Source organism: Motacilla alba, chromosome 3, assembly GCF_015832195.1.
Source record: "Motacilla alba alba isolate MOTALB_02 chromosome 3, Motacilla_alba_V1.0_pri, whole genome shotgun sequence".
In the NCBI taxonomy this organism is placed as follows: Eukaryota; Metazoa; Chordata; class Aves; order Passeriformes; family Motacillidae; genus Motacilla; species Motacilla alba.
The window spans coordinates 92,590,389-92,611,700 of NC_052018.1; the positions used below are offsets into that span (position 1 = coordinate 92,590,389).

General features: G+C 39.6%; 1 protein-coding gene across 1 annotated transcript in view; it reads right to left on the bottom strand.

The window, feature by feature from the left end:
- Positions 1 to 21,312, bottom strand: part of PTPN14 (protein tyrosine phosphatase non-receptor type 14) — a 110,389-nt gene that overhangs the window by 64,105 nt on the left and 24,972 nt on the right. Inside the window, exon 2 of the mRNA XM_038134137.1 lies at positions 6,599 to 6,924. Within this exon, the coding sequence (XP_037990065.1) occupies positions 6,599 to 6,772 (174 nt within the window). The 5' untranslated portion in view covers positions 6,773 to 6,924. The remainder of the gene's footprint in view (positions 1 to 6,598; positions 6,925 to 21,312) is intronic.

Here is a 21,312-nt window from a genome sequence, read left to right on the forward strand (position 1 = left end):
ACATGAGTGTCAGTTTACCTTTGCCAGCTAGATCACTCACACAATGTCACAAATGCAAATAAGAACAGATGGCATTGTGTAAATTTTTCCACATGCAAAATCAGAGTAATTTATTTTTTACTGACCTTTTTTGTGGGACATTTTGAAGACAATGACAAATTACTATTGCAATATACTTGACAGCGCACTATCTGCCTCCTACCATCTCTCCCAAATGCCTACTGAAGAGCTCTACATGACATTGTGGCATAGGTGACATAAATGATTTACAGAAAGTGCCTGAGTGTTTTCTTAAGGGACACCTGTGCTTTGTGAAGAGACAGCAAACATTAAGCCTGAACTAATGTGCAAAGGCTTCATGAGACTTTGAATCAGGCCCACTGCACACAAAGGACAAGGACTCCTCCAACTAGAAAAAAAAAAGAATGCAAACCCACATGCATATGTCAAAATATATCTACCAATACCAGAACCATTTACCCAACACAGAATTGTTCACTCTTCTTTTTTTAACACACTCATAAGGTTTCAAGATGGACAAGTATACAGTTAGAATGTGCACATCACACACAAGTTGTTTTCTCTAGGCTCTACAGAAATATCAGGTTGAAAACCTCAGCTGTTTCCTGCCCAGTGCAAATCTCAATGGCTGTAGCAGGTACTGTATGAGCCACGTGGGACGGCTGCTGGAGAAGAGGAATTAACACAGAATAGCGCTCAGAACTAGAGCTGCGAAGTGGCAATAAAGCAGCTGAAGGAATAGCCAATCCATCATGAAGGATTTTATTGAAAAGCACTTAAACATCAAGTACTATGACTGCAGATCTGAAGAAAAAGTGAAAAACACTGTAGCAGACAAATTGCAGATGTTAAACTTTACAAAATCCACCATGAACAGCCTGTTTCATGCTGCTATGGATGTTTCTATAAAAACCATTGCACACACCATGACTTAGCACACAACACAAGGACAAGTAATACAATACCAAAAAATTTTAAATGTTTGCAAATGGCAACAAACCAGCAGGGGAAACACTGCTCCAACTACTTTATAGCTGAAAGCATGCAGGAGACAATCATGCAAGACTCTGAATGGGAGCACAGGTGTACTTACTTTAGGCTCTCATTACATATGTCTTTTCAACTTTGGACAACATCCAGACTAGCTTTTAACTAAGGTGATAACTAATTCAACTTGATTCCTCATTTAAGCCTGACAAACAGCTTGAGCACTGCTCAGTCTGGTACAGTGAAGCAAACTTGTTATTTTGTAGTATTTCCTCCTAGAAATTAAAGGTATCTTCAATAAATCAGTCAATCATCAATCAATCTATCTATCTAGGGTACAAATTAATCAAGAAGTCAGCATCTCCTACAGGATAAACTTCAAACAAAACTAACCTCACAAATGTTCCCTCATTTATTTCTACCACCCTCCCTTTGTAGTCACCAGTGGATAAAAAGTTCTTTCTGATGAGTTCACCATAGTAGTAATTAGATTAAAATGAAGGTGGGAGAGACAGTGGAGGCAGCAAAGGAATTAATGTGAAGGCAGAAAAAAGCAGTGATTTTACCACCTCTAAAGGGAAATGCTTTAACACACTTGAAAAATCACTGCAGGGCAGCTCATTCTCAGCAAGAAATAGTGTGGAGATGTGAAAACAGCTTCTATATTACTTGAAAAAGTAAACAATCACAACACCTAGAACCCCAAATTTGAAGTTTGAAGTACTTGTAAAACATCTACCAAAGAAGAAGATTTGGACTCTGAAGTCTAGAAGAGTTATTCAAGGAATTCAGGGATTGCAATTAAACAGCTCGAATGAGCACAGTCCCTCCCCTTTGAGTGGGGGCTGGGAGACAGCACAAGTTTAGATTTGCTACAGTAGAAACATTCTTCAAGTACCAAATCTAGAAGCAATTCCAAGGAACAAGAAGTAAATGAAATACAGTGTTGTTGAAGCTTCTAGATTACAGCAGGTACTGTGGAACAAACACGGCAGCGTGCATTTTGCACAACTAGAAGACAACTGTTTTCCTGAAAGCAGCCTGGAGAGGATCAAGCTACTGCAGCTGAAGCACAGGATCTGATAGCAGAGCAGAACTCCTGTCACAAATTTGTGCACTTTGGAAAGACAATACACACAGTTATTTGAAAATCAGGTCCCTGTTGCCAGCAACTTCACTTCTTGAAAATGTAATGTTTTTTTTAAGAACCTACAGTGGAGGACTTCTGTAGCCACTACTGCGCACACCTGAAGAGACCCTCCCCCCTACAAATATCAGTAATCCCCAAAAAGGAACAGAAGAATGTGGGACTGGAAACAGCAGGACCACCAAGTTCAGCATGCTGTGAGAAGGCATTTGACTCTCCATAGGCAAGTCATGCCATGCTGTGCAGTCCACAAAGCACCCCAAAAATTAGTTGAGGTTATAAAAAAATGGGATTGTCTATCTATAAGAAGCTGATTAAAAACTAGGTTGATTCTAAAAGCTGGTCTGCACAAAGTGCAGACTTTGTCCATCTGCACAAAGTGGACCACTGACTTCACTCAGATTTCCATGGAATCAACATCTATGCCTACAGCTGTCAGGCTCTGAAGTAACATATATTACCCTCGAGGTTTTAAAATTTGTCTCACCTACCACACATGACTTCATATGTGGTACAAGGAAACTGGTTCACACTCCTCCAGGAGCTGTGGTCCTCTGCTAAAGCAGCAAACAAGAACCAGAGCACTTGGGTGCACAAATGAAAAGGTGATTCTCAAAATACAGTGAGTCGCAACACTGGACATACAAAAACTGCACTGGGAAATCTTAAAATAGGTGACATTATAGCTGCCAGTTCAGAAGGCAACATATTTGTTTTGGACTTGGCCTTAGCTATCCTCCTAAGTCCAGAACTACCCCTGCCTTTATGCTGGGCCAAACAAGTAGAACGGCCACCCTCAGGAGATGACAGAATATTACTAAACCAGCAAATGTCATTCTAAAAGATTCATCAAGCCCAGCTCAGTGTTTGTTAAATCATCTGGTTAGTCGGCCAACTAAATATTTATCCTTGAGAAAGAGACGGAGTTCCAGCTTGTCCAGGCAAAAAACATTAGGCCCTGCTATCCCAGGGCACTTGAACAGAGGGGAAGGTGCTATTTACAGCAGACATTTATTCATAGAAGGTCTTTTGTCCAAGCACTGCCTGAACCCCATCTCAGCTTTGCTGGCAAGACGAGTCAAACCAACCACATTTGGAGGCAATCTGGCTGCAAAACCCCAGGTTTCAGTTGTGCCCTAAAAGAAAGGAGCAGCTTCTGGGCCACTAAAGTAAAGAATGGCAGCAAAAGGCCACCTCTGCACAGTGGACAGATCTGCCTGTGGTGCTCAGCTCACCAACCTCCTGCTTTGGTTTGGGGCTTATAGAATGACAGTGATGGACATACCATTGTGAAATTTGGCTCATAAGAACAATTTTGGTTGGAAAGAACCTTCTTGCCCTCTCCTCCATTTACAACACATCAGAGCATATCACCTTCAAACATTTTAACATTTTAGAAAGTGAATTCAAAAGAACAAAAAGGATAAGGAAACATGAAGACTCCCAACAGATTGGTACAGATTACTCTGCTACTTCAAGTAGGTTCACTTAGTCTTTCAATTAGTCTGGAAGAAGAATGGAAAAATGCCATTATATTGGGGGAAAATCCTTTCCATAAACTGTGCACATACATACAAGATTAAAAAATGACATTTTTGACCTTGTCTTTCCTCTCCCTTCCTCCCCTCTTCTTGTCTTTACCTTTTACATAATGCTGAAATAAGAGCTCATTTTATTGGAACCGGTAACTGTTCAAGTACAAGACCTGATGCTTTGTCAAGAGCTTTGCTGAAAAGGATAAAACCAGATTTTACAGTAGTTACATGGCTCCACTTTCTACTGACCTATTCCTGAACCCTGAGTCAGTCAGGCAGGGAGTTGCATTCCCCAGAGATCAAATGGAAATATGCATAATCCACCAGATACTGTTTTTCAGTCATGTGTGGTATGATCGACAGTCCCTCACAACAAGGCATAATCTCAGAGTTTTGCTGTTCAGCAGGAAGGGTTTGGACAGTTTTTTGTTTATTTCTAAGAAATTGGATTGAGTGAGACATGGATGCATTCCTAACTTGAAGGTGAAAGTTGTGGTACACCTGGGATTTATTTGAACATAAAACCAAACTGAGGTATTACCTGAGACTGCAAGGAGGAGACAAACAGGATTTTAGCACTGTTTTGTTAGCATGGGACTTAATGAAGGTTGGCTTAGCCTTACTTGTACATTGCAGTTTCCAAATCAGGATTTCTAAGAAATGGCATATGCCAGCTGCAGTTTTTGCTGCATTTAGGGAATTTTAAAACTCTCTCTGTGATATGAATGCTTGCAAGGATTTTTGCCTCAGGTATACTTAACAGGCTTCTCTACACAGCTATCCAGTTGCACAAATCCTGTAGAAATTTGAGCTTTGTGAAAATATTTTTGACCCTTCTGTGTAATTTGGGTGGACAGTGAGTTCAAAAACTATGGTAAACCTAGAGAGGAAAGGGGACAGTCATCAAATTACCTCATCATCCTTACGAACAGTGGCAGGAAGACTACAGGGGCAGAAGAAGAATTGAATTTGGGGTCTGAAAGAAAGAACAGCACCAGGCACTTCCAAGCTTGCCAGCTCCAATTATTCCTCATCCAAGGAGCAAAAGAAGATACAGGGAGACCCTCTCAGAGTTGAAAGAGGTAGGTAATTCTCTCCTAAAAAAAAAAAATCCCAAAACACCCACTTCTGTCAAAAAATGCTGCACTGTTGAAATCTGAACTTTACAAAACCAGTTCAACGTTGCCAAAACCTTGTTTAGAAAAAAAAAGCAGGGAGGGTGATGAAAGAAGGGGAATGTGTTCCAACAACATCAAAGCATTCTCTCCTATGTTGTTAAAATTTTTTTTATCTTGAAACACAAACTTTTTGTGCTGACATATTTCTTTTTGCATGACAGAAATAATTTTGAAAATTAAAAAAAAACCAAAGTAATAGAAAACCCCCATAGAACTGAACATGGACCAAAACAGCTTGCTTTGCTACTTTACTGTCTAATTTCACTTCTCTGGAAAATTTTGGAACTTCAGGCTTTGTTCCAAAGTGGAACAAACACTTTCTGAGATCATAAAATGCTTTGTGGAAAAGAACACTAACCCGCTGACAGAGCTATTGTTTGCAAATGCAGGTGGACCTCCAGAGAGAATCAGGAGACCCCACACTTCTGCTGCACCAACTAGATAAGCTCACAAGGAACATGATGAGAATTGCTTCATTCATTTCAATGCTTTCTGCATTGGAATGAAAGATAGAAGTTTGGTTATTCCCCAAGGACACCCTAGGGCATCACCAAGAGAAAGAAAAAAAAAAAAGGAAAAAATATTTATTGATAAATCTTTGTCTCTGTAAGTAAAGCGGGGAGGGGGAAATGATTCTACTAAAATTCATATTTAAAAACAAACAAACCAACCAAGCACCCAAGTATGAAAAACACTATGCAATATTCCCTTCACCGTGTTCCTGCCTGCACATTGTCCAGACTATTCTGGACACACAGAGTTCTCCCATTCTTTATCATTAATTAAAAGAAAGAAAAAAAAATTTGTTCCATTTTCAGATATTGTAGTTATTTGTATGCTACCTTCTAGCTGCCCCCACTACCATGGGCAAACTGCATAAAACACTGCAAGATTTTTGATTTCCCCAGCTGGGTTTACAGAAGCTATCAGCCAGGACAGCCAGATGATAAACAGCAACTTCCAGGCAATGGTTTTCCACTTATGATTTGCAGAAGTCTAGAAGCATGTAGGATACACAGGGAGCCCACAGAAGGTAAGAAAAGCCAGTCAGTTCACTTGTGCCATGCACATTGGAGAGGTACTTCTATAAAGGATTCAACACTTAAACACTAAACACTTCAACATTTAAACACATCAAGAAGTAGAAAATTACGGATTTCAGTCTTAAATAAAGACTGGTTTCTTCAACATTTCCAGAAGCATTGGGAACGTAAAAGAAGCCTGTTAGGATTTCAGATGTCAAATATTAAACAAAACCAAAAGGAAGAAAAACCCCACTAGTAAAACACAACTGTTAGTTGTTACTGTTGCCCTCTTCAGTTTTATAGTAACAAGGGTATTTACATGAAGGCAGATGTTTAAAAGCCGGTAGTCTCTTTTCCATTTGCATAATTCAGCCATCAGTGCCATGAAACCCCGGCTATATTCAGAAAAAAGTTACTGTAACTTGTCCTTTGGCATCCCAGCTCAAAAAGTAACACTCCTAGCTTTCTAAGAAAAGAAACCTCGTATTACAAAGAGCTCTCAAAGCTAGGCTGGATGAGCAACAGCCCAGAGCCCTGAGCGCCGTTCTGCCGTCGGTTTTCATGCAATCAGAGTATGTCCAAGCTCCAGCTGCTGATCATATCTGGCCAGCCCCGAGAACAACATGACTCAAACGCACAGAATGCCCGAGCTAAAAATGTGTCCAATTATCCAGTGACAGATGGTCTTTCCCGAGCTACCCTTACCTCGCGTAATTCCAGCCTCTGAGCGACAGCTTCCAGGCACTCCTGCCCCGTGCTCTCCACGGACAGGGTGCACTCGATCACGTTGCTGTCCAGCAGACGGATCCTGGTCACAAAGCAGTTCTTGCTCAAGACGTTGTAGCGCCTGGTCCGCCGCAGTTTCAGCCCGAAAGGCATGGCTGAAGGCCGGCAGGGTCGCCCCTTCCCCGGGCTCTTCCCAGAGCTATCAGCACACTTGTCGACTCGCCTCGAAGGCTTCTTCAGCTGGCACTACTCTCCTCCAGAAACGGAGGTAGCTGTCCATTCCTGGGGCAAGCTCCAAGGGATTTCTGCAAAACGCACACGAGTAGATTAAAATGTGAAACAAGACGTTCCTGAAGTTCAATGGGAAAGAAAAAAAGTTTAAGAGTCGCATTTAAAACCATGAAATAAACACTTCCACACACAGGATTGCCAGGCACTTACTACATATCCCAAATGAATACCTTATCCAACAAATCTTCCAAAATACTGTTTTGGCGCTGAATTTAAAGCACGGATTTAACTGGAAAGCCGTTCTTTGAGAGGCTCGGTACAAACAGCAACTCTACAGGGCACTCATCCAGAGGTGCTAACTCTCCCACCATTACCCCCACCACAGGGGTCTATAACATAATCTTCGAGTTTTCATGCCCTCGGGCCAGCTTTGGGAACTAGTTTAAAAAGCTAAGGAATAGAGGCTTTGAAAAGAGGTGCGATCTTGAAAGAAGAAAGGCTGGCTGCGGGTCCGCAGGAAATGCAGGCATTCAGCACCTCCGAAAAAAATCAAACCTAAAATATGCATGTGAAAAGCAAGAAGCATCCGAGCCATTTCAGAGGAGCCTCCTCCGAGGCAACCCCTCGCGTTTTGCTGGCTGCCAGCTCCAAACCCTCCTAGGTAGAATGAGTAATGGCAGGAACGCGGCTGCCAGAGACCAGGGCAACACCGAGTGGGAGGAAGAGAACACATATTCTAGATGTTGTTTCTAACTAGTATTCCTAAAATTTATCAGGGACATATGCAACTGCTGAGCCAAAACACAAAGTAGGCAGAAGAACCAGAGATACAGAAGTAATGACATTTAAGACGTATGATCCTCACCTGTAAGAGCCACTTCTTTTAAAGTGAAACAAACCAAAAGAGTTTAGTTAAAACCAGGTTCAAGCTGAACTAAAACAAAGCATTTGCACTGACATAACCAGCTCTAAAATGCCACTTGCCATGTGCCGAGAGGAATTAAGCAAATAGCAAATAACTTGCTACCAGGTCTTCCTGGTTTTGGTTGAATATTCTGAAGCAAAAAGTAGAGGAACACTAATGGTGACATTTAAGATTCCGTTTCTCTTAACCAATAGTACTGCAAATGAAAAACTAGATCCCATTTCCTCATTTCTTAAGAGAAGCAAGGGGAGGCAGTGCCAGCAGAGTATGCATCATTTGAGTGCATCAGCTGAGTGTGACATTTCAAACAGATAAGTACATTGCCCACACGTATCCCTTGGCACAGAACTGCATGAATCAGTTATTTTCAGTTTTTACTGAATTTAGTTGCTATAGAGATAATTAAAAGCTGCCCAATGGACTACAGTGGTTATCATTACACTAGAAAAATAACTGTCACATCTTTACATGAAGTGTATTTTCCAAAGCCAGTCTAACTTGACATTTATTAGGGAGTTAGAGCAACACAAACACAACAAATAATAAAAAACCCCTAAAAACACACACAGAAAACCACTGGTTAGGTGTGTGACTAGCCTGGTAGTCTACCAGCATCACCAGACAAAAGCCTAGAGACTGAGAGGGAGCACTGCTATTTGACTGAAGTGCAAACAAACCTATCAAATTAGCTGCTGTGGTTTAATCTCCCATTTTTAGCTTTCATGGGTACAGACATAATGTATTATTTTCATGTAATTGCATGAGAGACCTGTTATACCTTGCATTGCTCTAACATCAGAAGCCATCAAAGACATATAAATATATCCTCACAACAATCTGACGAGGCAGGGACATGTTACCCAAGACTCACACAAAAGGAGTTGAAACAAACATCCACCAGCTTGTCCAACACTGCTCAGAACAATGGCTGCAGACCACATAATATCCATGCAGGACAGGCTACTACTGCTTTAACCCCTGGCCAGCTACTCACCAACTACCTTGCTGACCAACATATCTGAAACTACCGCCTGAATCTGAAAAGTGGGAAGAATGAAAGGAAATTACAGAGAGGAAAGGGTGGGGAGGACTACATCTTATCAAGGACAGCATTTTTGTTCAGTCTCTGGCTTCACAGATTATTTAAAGTTGGACACAAGGAGAGTTTTAGGTAGCTAATTCAATTTCAAAAAATACTTTTCTCTTTCATTACTGGTAGTGGCACACATTTCCTTGCAGAGCATGAGCCATCCCCCGTATAGTAATTGTACAGTTAACAGTAGCCTAAGGATGAAATCAATGTTAATTAAAAAACCCCAAGTGTCTGGCCTTGCTGTCCAGGTACAGCTACAGCTGGACAAGCCATCCCAGTAGAGGTGTGTGCAAACACGCTATTCTGGAACGAACCCATCAGCTTCTGTATATCAGAAACGTCAACATGGATTGGACATTATTGCTCTAAATTGTATCAGACACTCAGGAAAACAAGGCCAGTATTTCCCCCGCTTTTCAAAAGCAGGAAAGGAACAGGAGTTTTCCCTTAATTCTGCTGAGGGCAATCAGCTGGCACCATTATCTCAAGGTGCAGATGTACAAATGGGTTAATGGATGTACTCTGTGTAATATGGACTGGGTTACTTGTTCATTTAACTTAAATATATATGAATGCCCAATGACATCTTACTCACATAAAAGGTCACATTTAATCTAGTTTCCAGTTAAAGAATTAAATGGGATGGCAAGGCTGGAAATGCTTAAAAACAGCTCAGATTGCCCCAGTTTGTAAAAACTGTTAATTCTCAAATCAATGCAGGTGTCCGAGTTTTCTGTTTACACATATTCTGGATGTCTGACCAATTTCTCACTGGGTTTTCTGTTAAGGTTACTAAGTAAGATCTCAAAGACAAGTCATTTCCAGGCACCTACAGGTACACTAGGTTCTTCAGTGTTTGCATAATCTTAAAAGCACCAGGAACATTCATTTTTATTCATGGTTTTTCTGTAGAAGATGGAAAAAAAATGCCATTGAGAGACAGAAATGTTTTGGTCTTCCAAATGAAGAATTATTCCATTACTGGATCTCCTTTCCCCATTTAAAGGTTGCCTGGGAGAAGCAATGTCCCTAACAAAGTCATCCCAACTGTGCAGGCATTTACAACACTCTTCTCCTCAAACTCACTCTTCCACTTAAAACAAAACCAAACCTATAAACAGCTTATCAGATAACCATGAACTTGTTCTAATGTTAACAAAGGATTTCTATTAAGAGTATTTCAGGTGTGAAAGGGAGACACAACATCTTTTAAACTGGCATTTTCTATTAAGAATTTGTTTTTCTGAAGAGAAATTACACTGAGCTCCTCTGGATACTTTTTTCTTTTTTGTGTATCAATTGCTCTTTGCAAATTAAGCTCATTCTAAGAAGTATGCTGAATTAAACAAGGTTCTTAGTTAGAGCATAAGCTTTGGAATTTAAACATTCTGCTAAGTGGAAATTCCTTATGTTTAAAGTACATACTCTGTAGGCCTACAAAACACGCACAAAACCTTAAAGTCCTTCAACCGTTTCTCAAAAAAGCTAAGGAAAAAAGAAAGTATCCTAAATGCAGTTCCATCAGTTTGAAGACAGATACAATATCTTTGTGGATTCTTGGTAAAAATTTATATTCCCCTACTTCAACAGACCAAGAGAAAACTGAACAACAAGACAGTTCCTTTGCTATCACATACATTGGAATCAGACTTTTAATGGTATTTACTTGAAAAAGCCATATGGATAAAGTCAATGGCTGTGGAATGGGGAAGACCAAAAAAGGGAAAACACAATAAAGAACAAAAACAAATTTCAAATTTGACACTGAATAAAACTAAACCTTCAATCCACGATCTCATGCCAAGCACAACACAAGTTGTCCTAAGAGTCTTCACTAGCAAACAGCTTAAAGAAAACCACATAAGTCTCAGCTCAAGACACTCTTACCTATTTCTTTCTCTATCTGTGACTGAAGAGAAACATCTCTATTTGCCTGAAAGCCTTGCCAGCACACTGCAAAGGCAGCAGACACAGAGGAATGGATCTCTCCAACAGTATTTGATTCCTCCACAGCACCACTGCATCTTGCAAGGGGGTAAAGAATGACTCCCTGATCATTCTTGCAAAAAATCCTTCTCTGTATTGAAGGGGTTTCAAGAGGTATCACTCCCCCACTGTTCAATCATAGAATACTGCTGTTCATATACCAAAAGGTAGGGGGAAACAAAAGGCATAACTCATACAACCAACAATGTCTTGCAAGCACAATGCTGGGGACCAAAGAAACATCTTCAAGATGACACAGCTATAATGGTTTAGGGAGGAAAAGGATAATCCATTAGCACTATTAGTGACATCAGCAACTACTCTTCTTCATAGGCCAGTCCTACATGAAGAACTAGGTCAGATTCACACTGTGATAGACAGCACAGAATTGCTTCTGATTTTTAAGAAAACTTTGTTAGTTTCTGCATAGAATTGAAATTCTCCCTATGAATTTAAATTACCTAATGAAAATTTGTGCTTTTCCAAACCACTAATTTTCTTGTTGTTTTTTATTTTTATTGAGACATTATAGTGAAACCAGGTCAGACCACTACTACTCAAAAAGCAAATGAAGTAATATTTTACAGGTTTTCCAAACCTAAAATGAAAAGAAGCCATAAATACAAAAAATTCTTCCTTAGTTCTCCCAAAGTCAGCTGGGGCTGGTAAGATTTTTGTTTGTTAGTAATTTTAAAAGACAGACTGAAGGGATCAAGGGAAGCCAAGCTACTTGGTGGTTCATGAGGAAGAATTCCATCACGCAGAAGCTGCTTTGTGAGGTGAAGGGCACTGCTCCAGTCACTGGGCATTCTCTCAGATTTATTTGAAGGCCAGAAGTGAAGAAAAGCTTATAAATAATTAGGGGCAATATAACTCTCAGGACATTTCCAAGTACGTGACTCTCTCCTCTATTACAGACAACAGGTACAGATTGCACTACATTCAAAGGAACATAAAAAAAAAAAAGAATAAATATCATCTGATGCAAAATGCACTTAAAGCAGAACGCTTTCCTTCCCTTCATTTGCTTTTGTACGTAATTTCTGAAACTCCAGGAAGAAAGCAATTATGTCAAACTGCAGCCTGTATTTACCAACAGCACCTGGCAGCCTTCCAGCATTCCTTGCACTGTAGGAGCAGCAGCACACCTAAGGGAAGTATGTAATCCTGGGCTGGGCAGAGACCACAGCATGGCATGGCAGCTGCAAGTGGTGTGCTGGCCTGCAGTTTTAGGGAAGAGTAAAAATAACAGTGCATGGGAGACGAGGTCTGACACAATCCATCTCCATCTAGCTGAGTTGCGTCTAGAGGAGGAGATCTCTCTCCCCGTGAAACAGCTTTCTCTCCCTGGAGTGCTTTCATGGGAGAATTTCATGCAGTCACAGATAGAGAAAGAAATAGGTAAGAGTGTCTTGAGCTGAGACTTATGTGGTTTTCTTTAAGCTGTTTGCTAGTGAAGACTCTTAGGACAACTTGTGTTGTGCTTGGCATGAGATCGTGGATTGAAGGTTTAGTTTTATTCAGTGTCAAATTCTTCATGCAGGTAGAGCACAACAAGGAAAATTTCTGTGTTTGTATCCCACCCAGTAATGTCCCATGAAGCCTCTCAGCAGTCATATTCATCTCTGGACAGATTGAAAAGGGGTTTTAACCCTTACATAATAATAAGTCTTCTGTCACAAGGCCACTGTCTTCAACTACTTGTTTATACAGTCCCTGGTGAGACATAGGCCTCATCCTCAGGCATTTAAATCTCCTTAAAATTTCTTGCAGGCAGGAATTAAAATATTTCCTTAATCCAAACAGTAATAAAATTATTAACACTCTCACCTCTACATTCTGGAAGAGGTGTCAAATTACAATTTAATTTAATTTTTATAACTAATATTCTATCCAGAACTTTTAGAGTTTGTAAGCATCTAGAGATCCCATACCTGTGTGCACAGACAGATGACAAGGCTTCTCTGGGACACTGAACTGAGAGGACAACTGTTATTGTTAGCACTACTGTGAGACATCAGACAACAGATATCAAAAAACCATCTCAGTTAGCATTTCTACTTTCCCAATCCAATCACAGCTTTCCCTTTCCAGGAAAACTTGCATTCTCCATCAGATCCACCTTTGCTGTAACAGATATTTTTTGATCCAAGTTGTTGTGTGTTTTCATTGTATCTAGCTTGGGTCAATTTCTGGTTTCAGTCTAGAGAGGCTTAAATAAAGTCAAAATAACAATTTCAACTCAAACCAGTTAGAATTCTGCCCTTTCCTCTCCTTTGTGGCAGTACCCAAGAGAGTACATACTCAATAATTCTGAAGCACATAAAGATTAGTTACTCCACCACTTGTTATTCCCTCCTTGTCTCCCATGTGAAAGTACCACACTTTTAGTGTAAACACACCTTTTTTGTGCATCCACAGAACTATGCAGTTTTGTGGGTACAAATCTGTCAGGCAGCACCTAAGTCCTCTTCTGTGACTAGGTCCACAGGTACCAAGTCTTTCTATAGGTTCTAGCAAGTCTGTGTCCAACAAAGTTTCCATCACAGACAAGATGTGAACTTCCCAAACTGCAAATTAGCACCTTATCCATTACTTCCTTACTTATCACTCCAGAATACCCACAGCAATTCAACAGGTCTTTCTAAGGCAACTACTGATGGAGGGCTCTTTTTGAGGTAGTTAAAGCATTCAAGTTAGGAGTAACATCTGCATAAAGTGACATACCTACATGACACTTGCATTGCCATTGTGATCAGTTTTAATCCACATCATATCAGTAAAGAATGCAGAGTTACCACTCCCCTTGAAGAACATCATGTTCCAAAGTTAAAAAATAAAACAAAAACAACCTACCAAATCAAAATGCCAGACTCCAGTACTTTTCCCTTCCAAACAGGAAATGCTGCCTGTCCATGCCAGGTGTCTGCAGCAGCTCCACCTCCCTGTCATGGCAGGGTTTAGGTCTGCAGGGAACAGCAGTTAACCATTTACAACCCTCTCACACCTTGGCTATGTTATTGCAAGACCTCAGATTAGGCACAGCCAAGAGCCTGGATGGCACCTGCCCAAGGATGCAGTTTTGTACCTGAGGCAATCTCATTTAAGAGCTCACTTCTTCCAGGAACAGAGAGAGGTCCTGATCTCTTCTCCCTCCCTTAATTCCAGAGCACATTGCAACTTGACTTGTGCCAACTCTGAAAATCTGCTGGAACCTCCTCCTGGTTTAGCCACTTCACCCTTCTAACTCAGTAAGAGAATACGATCCTTTTCAGCTTGGTCAGTGAGTTTAGATAGATCACAGCAGAGCCCAGAGTGAGTAGCTCATGTGGCAGAGGGAAGAAAAGAACCACACAGCTCAGAGAAGGACAAATAAGAGCAATTCTGCCTTAATTTAAGCAGTTGGTCAGGCCTGGAGAGCAGTTTGTGAAATCACAGCGCAAGAAAGGCTCCTGGCCTCAGCAAGCAGAGGAGCTCCCCAGAACACATCCCCATTATTCCTGCATTGAAAGCTATGTTGAAATCAAAATTGCTTTATCTGAAATAACCAGTTGACTCAAATTGTACTCCTTTTTTTGTCGTCGTCCCCCCCCCCCCCCCCCCAATACAGCATTATGTAATTTAATGTCTATAAGAAGAGTTAATATTGCAACATCTCTTTGTGTTATGTTTTCTGCACGGGACAGCGATTCAGAAGAGGAGAAGCAAGACCAAGACCTCATTCTGGTATTTTGACACATCTTTCTTTTAGACCTCGTACAATAACTGGTCTTTAAGTGCCAGCCTTCAGAAAAGGCACAAGGTCCTGCAGCCTAAATTTTCACTGAATACTTCATAGTAATCAGAGATCAGGAAAGTCTAACCATTATTGTAAGGGTCAACTATTTAAAACCCATTATAATCAAGTGACTTAAAAATGTCTGAGTATATTTGACAGGATTCTTTACCTTTTGTCCCTATTTTAACTCTACTGGCTACAATCAGTAGCAACATAGTAGTGGTGACATTTACTATTCACAGTTAGTTAGATTTCTAAAGGTTTTCAGCTCCTTCAGACTTTCTGGAGCTACAGTGATTTTTAAAAGGTTAAATTTCCAGCTAAATGTTATTGATGGGCAGCAAAAACATTACAAAAACAATGAATGATACGCTTAGTAAAAACCACAGAAAAACTTCTTACAGCATGTTTCATTATTCTCTCATGTTACAAAGAAAGACATGAGTAAAGCTAAGAAGTTCTAAACACAGGATAACATTTAGAGCAGAATCAATAGCTCCAACAGATCCAAGCATCAGATAGGGAGTAAAATTATATACCCCAGAGCATTCTCACTAGTTAAACATCTACTAGCACAAACTGGTGCCAGTTAGTGTATAATTTTAAATAATCCAATAAAAACTTTATTAAAAAGAAAGACTCAAAAGTTCCAACATCACCTATCCTCCTTTAATGAAAGAGGTGGCTGCAGTTTCACTTCTGTAGTGGGTTTTTGCAATGGAGCACTTACAAGAGAGCACTTGGAGATTAGGAAGCAAATAGACTGCTCATGAGACTGAAAGATGTGCCTGCAGCTCATTATATGACTCTGTTGTCAGATGGAGATTGGAAGCTTCTTACCTGGCCTCACACGATGCTGCTCTCAGCTGAGATCCTGCTGAAAATGTGTGTAACTGCACAAAATGTGGTCCCATGCATTTAATTAACGTGTGCTGTTTCTGCTCCTGCCTTTCTTCTGTTTTTGAAATGGCTTATACAAGTGAATTTTTGCAATTTCTGCTTAGTGGTATTCTTGCATACCTTCCATTCTTAATTTTTTAAAATATATATCTATCTATATATGGACGACAGTAATGTCTTTCAAATAAACAGAAACTGGGAAAACCTGGGTTATAACTATGGATTTCCAAAATGTATCACGTTACCTCCAACTCTTGCAAAAGTCAAAAAGGTATTTGTTTCACATAAGGAGGTTGCCACATACGCGGATTCCTTGGCCCACCAGCAAAGAAAGTGTTTTCTTAATATGTACAATTGGGGGAGAAGGGAAAGATCAACAAGGAGCACTGAATTTGCAACATCTCAAAAGTTAACAATGTGGTGGCCACTCTAAACTGCCAACCTGACCTTCTCCTTACAGGAACAACATCCAGTCCTGCTCCTACTGATGTCAGTAAGACTGGCACAAAATGAAGCAAGACCCACGCCTGAGGACTTGCAGTAAGAATAAAACTTCGTTCAGTTTCTTGAAGTTTAGATCAATGGTCTGCTCTCCTGGAGAGGCTCAATTAATCCCATTCACATATTGAATGAACAGAGATAATGCAATGGAGGAAAAGTGGCTGCAGGTAAGCAATGAGAGCCAAGCATGATAGGGTGAAGAAAAAAGAGAAGAGGGGGAGAGAGAAGAAAAATAAAGTTAAAAAAGCATGCACACTGTCAATCCCAAACCACAACCAGGCACATTGAGTTACCCAAGTAGAAACTTCATGCAAGATCATAACATGAACTTTTGAACTTGCACAGAAAAAAGCCTCTCCACTACTTAATGCATTAAAACATCAATGCTACAAAATGCTGAAAAAAATTCCTTCAAGTTGCATCAAAGGAGAATTATATTGTGGGTACATGCATGAAGAAAGCAAATCTGTTATCTTTACTGAATATAGGCCTTGATGTAAATCACACAGCCACAGTGAATAACTGCATTTGTTTCCACAGCAAAACACCTCATCTGAAATAGAGAATAGCTGCCGGAAATGAGCTAATGGTACTTTTCTTTCTGTATTAAAGGATTATTTTCCAGTGCCCACTGTGTGGGCTTAAACACTAGACTGAAACAGTCAAAATACTTAGAAGTAAGATTTATGGCTAAAAAGGGGGAGGCTAGGGGGGAACCTTCTTTGAAGTGACTGACTTCTTTGACCGGTGTCTCAGAATTACAAGGCTACAAAAGAACTCCTCTCTGTGAGCAGCCCCCTGCATTCTTCCTTCATCTCTGTGGCAGATCATATTGATAAACAAGATTTGAAAACAATTACCTGGGAACCACAGCGCTGGATAGCACATAGTGACTGAGATATTATGAACAACAAATGTCTTTTTATTTTCTACTTTTTGACAGATACATCAAACTTTTAACTTATACCTCAAACACTACTTCAGCCATCAACATTAATCCTTCAGCACTATGTTCTTCAAAAGGTTTCAAATGAGCTTGAGAGAAAAATCAGGAGATTACTTCCACAATATTCCAAAAGGTGTTGCTAACTACATTGATAAAGGAAGAAATTGCACCAACTGGAACCCCATATGCTTTCATTACTCAAAAGTAAAATTTTCCTTTTTTAGTTGCAGCAGCGCTATAATAGATTGGTTTAGACTGGCTGCTTATTTCCTCTAACATATTATTTGTCATTAATTCCACTCAAGACAACAGCTTTGCAGTGAAGGCTGGTAAAACTAATAGTTCCGAAGAGCAAAATATATGCTGTAGCTTTTTACACAAACCCACTGTAATAAATTCTAAAAACTGTTGCATGCCATCCTTTGTTCACCTTTCCAAAGAGTACTTTGATAATCACTTTACAACCTTTCACCATAAGTCTGCACAAAATACTCACCCTTTAACATATGGTGATAACTTTATTTGGAATCATATCTGAGGTTATCAACTTTTAATGAGGTTATAGCCTGATTCTTTTTATTTCCCCTGTTAGAGAAAGCAGTTGCTTTGTAATACTTCAGAGTGAAAAATAGCTTTGCAGAAAATTTGACTTTGTCATGAGCTGAAAACAAATTCTTTTTTAAAATAAACCATCTCCATTTCTTGCTCATAATAATCCATTTTTATGTTAATATTTTAGCATACGATTGGAGCAATAAATATCAAAATTTACTTGCAAGCTTGTGACTCTCTGTAGGTCATGTAGTAGACTTTGTATATTAAAATGAAGACTTCGTATATTAAAATGGAGAGAGACAAAAACCATCAAAACAGATCATTAACATTTTCTTGTTCTGCTGTTCTTTACAAGCAACTCAGCTTTGAAACACAAGTTAGTCTGACTTCTAGTTCTCAAATGAAAAGGAGCAAGGTTACTCTAAATTTAAATTGCACTATTTATTAAAATAGCCTGGATCTAAGCACAACTTGTACAAAATCAAAACACCTTCTATACAACCACAGGTAGGTGTATTTATTGTATATATGTATCAAAGTGGCACAAATAGGCCTTTGATCCACTGGATCCACTGCAGTGGCCATTGAAGTTCTGCAGGCAAAGAAAAATATTATATATAGGTTATGTGCATTTATTTTATTCTAAGTCCAAAACCTAAACACCAAAAGAGAAGGTGGAGTAAAATAAATAATAATTAAACAGTCTCTCTGTATGCATCAGGTAATCTTATTTTTTATCACATAACTGGATCACGTAACTTTGGTATCCCTAAGACTTACACTCAGTTTAACTGCAACACAGAGAGAAGCAAGACAAGAAACAAGGAACAAAAATAAAAAGTGGAGAAAGCCCATATGGTACAGCCCTCCCTGTAATTGTGTCTCTGGTTAGCAAGTTGGAAGCATTTCATTTCTCTGACTTGAAGCCTGATATTCACATTCCTCTGTGGCTTAATGTGGAGATGGACTACAGACTGCACTCATGTCTTAAAGGAGCTAAATGATTAGCACAGCAAGCCCACAAGCTCCAAGAGGGATAGCAAAAAACCTTACATTCCCATCCACTTTGAAGAAAAATGAAATTAAATTTCTTAATTCCTAGTTTTGTTGCACAGTAGGCAATGGATGTGTGGATGTAGTGATTGCCTTTACCAAAAGTAACTAAAAGCTATTCTTGGCAGTAGTGAAGACACTCAAGCCTCCTGAAGTGCTGTTAAGTGTGACCACCACTCCTGGAAAACCAAAAAACACCCTGTACCAACACAGTCAAGTCTCCAACTTCAGCCTTTCTAAAACCAGTGCAGAGTGGCAACAGGCTGAACAGGAATGAAACAGCAAAGATGTGACACCAGCGTGCATTTCATTCAACAATTTACCACAAAGACAAGCCCGTGCTAATACAAATTCCTATCATCACGGAAGAGCAAGTTCCTGTTTGTGATGAAAAAATGGAGCAGACCAAACCATGCCTGATGCTGTTTCACAGCAACATCTACTGCACACAAGACACCAGTGTCAGTGGGCAGGGAAAGGGAAATGCTCCCCACCAAGTGGTCACAGTTCTGCAATTCCACCCAAGCTATTTACTTATTGCTGCTAAAGTTCAGCATTCCCATTTGCAGATGCAAAATTCTGGGACAAACTTGCCAAGAATTAACTTGCCTTTTTTTTTTTTTTTTTAAATGGTTAGCTGTACTTTTGAAAGAGTTCCTAAGGACCAAAGGGTCACAGGGTAATTATTTACAGAATGGATGCCAGGGATGAAGTGACAGATAAAGCCATTACAAAGATCATGCAGGGTAAGGAATGAGAAATTCCTGCAATTTATTGTCTATCACTGTGAAGTGTGATTCTGAGATAGCACCAGCTCTACTCTTTTCTCTTTTATAGTGTAGACTATAATGACTCTAGACCTCTAATTCTCCATTTCCAACTTCATACTGGATCTATTCAAGAAGGTAAAAGAAGACGAAATCAAGCCTGTCACACAGTAGATAGACATCATGAAGAGGTGATGTTGCCTTGCTTTGGTTTGGAAGGTAACCAGCTCAATTGTGACAGAAATGAACTGTTCCCTTTCAGCTAAATAAAAGCTGTGGTTGCAGTACAAACCACTGCCCTGCACTTCAGCATAAGGAGGGTTTACAACCTGCTCTTGTGGGAGGGTGACTGGAGGCAGCACGGCTCAGCCATGACGCTCTAAGAGGGAAGAGGTTCACTGGAAGAGAGTTTTAAAAACTCCTTGTGAAAGACAAAACAGCTCATATCTTACCCAGCCACTCCCCCACTGCAGAATACAGGACACTCAGTCCAGAAGCATTTTCAGTGCCTAAATATAACACAGGCATTCACATAGCATAAATAGTAGAATCCTTCTGAAGGACTGTCTTCAAAACAACCTCCTTTTTTCAGTAGGGCCAGAATTCAAAGTCATATACTGGCATGTCAAATTCCGGATATCCTCCTAAGAAAAATGAATTTATTGTTATTATACCTGGCTATTTTTATAAAGTTTCTGGAAACAAGAAGCATTAACTGTGTTTAATTAATACTCGTACACCTTCAGGTTTCTCTTTGGTTACAAGCTAAGAAGATTTGATGGAATATGATCATATCCTTATGGGATTTCATCAGATCAGTTTTCATTGGCAACTATTGATTACAAATGAAGCTGCTAGATTTTTTCAGTCTTTTTCCTAAGCTTTGATATATAAATTTGTCGAAGTAAAAAATAGCCGACCCTTAATATTACAGTTCATGCCAAAAATAATACGAAGCTATTATAATCACAAAGCCTAAAATTCAATTAGAAAATGAATGCTGCAAAATATCCAAGCATAAGCATTATGATTATATCAAGAAAGAGTAAGCAAAAGGAAGTGTAGTTTTGAAGAAAAGCTAACCTGCTACTCAAGATGGACAAATTTCAAAATCCTTTGTTTCTATCTCTAAACTCTCCAGTAAACCAAACATTTTAGTTGGCAGTAGGATGTATGTACTGGCAGATATATGTCTTCTGACAGTGACAAGGACAGCACCAAACCTGCTACCATGTTTTCACAATGGAAATTCAAAAATAAACTAGTGGAGCCAAAAAAACAAGTTGATATTGCTGGAACCTTCTTCAGGTCATTGGGCTATATAAGCAAGACTCAAATAGCACCCCCTCACTACTGGGACTTATGAAAGTACTCAGTCTGACACTAGGAAAAAAACAGACATTATTTATTTTGTTGGTTTTAAGTTAGAGTGGGAATTTGATTTGCAGAGGGGGGAAAACATCACTTTGGCATAAAGTGGAGAGAGAATAGGGAGAAAAAAAGACTAGCAAAGATAAGCAAAGAACATAGAGAAAGCATTTTTTCAGTGCAGATAGAAAAGGAAAAAACTTTCCAGCTGTTGGCAAATTTTTATAAGTTTTAAAAGTGTTCTGAAGAAGTAAAACAGTGAGTGGCATGAATTTCATGTAACATACATAATTCAGGAAACTTCTAAACTCCTTTGCCTATTCAGACTGCACTTTTTCCCACTGCAATCAAAGTTCATGTTTTTTGTTTTTTGCAGAGAGCCAGTAAAAAGCAACTCTAACTCATCTAACTTGTGTTCTAAACAAAAAATGCACAAAAATCTGGGTCTCATATTACTGATCAAAAAGAAATCTATAAACCACCTCAATCCTAATTTATGTTTAGCTTCTTCAGTAGAGAGGTCCAACATAACTACTCACCACTCATTCTCAAGAGTCAGACTCATCCTTTTATGTGTGTTATTACTCAAG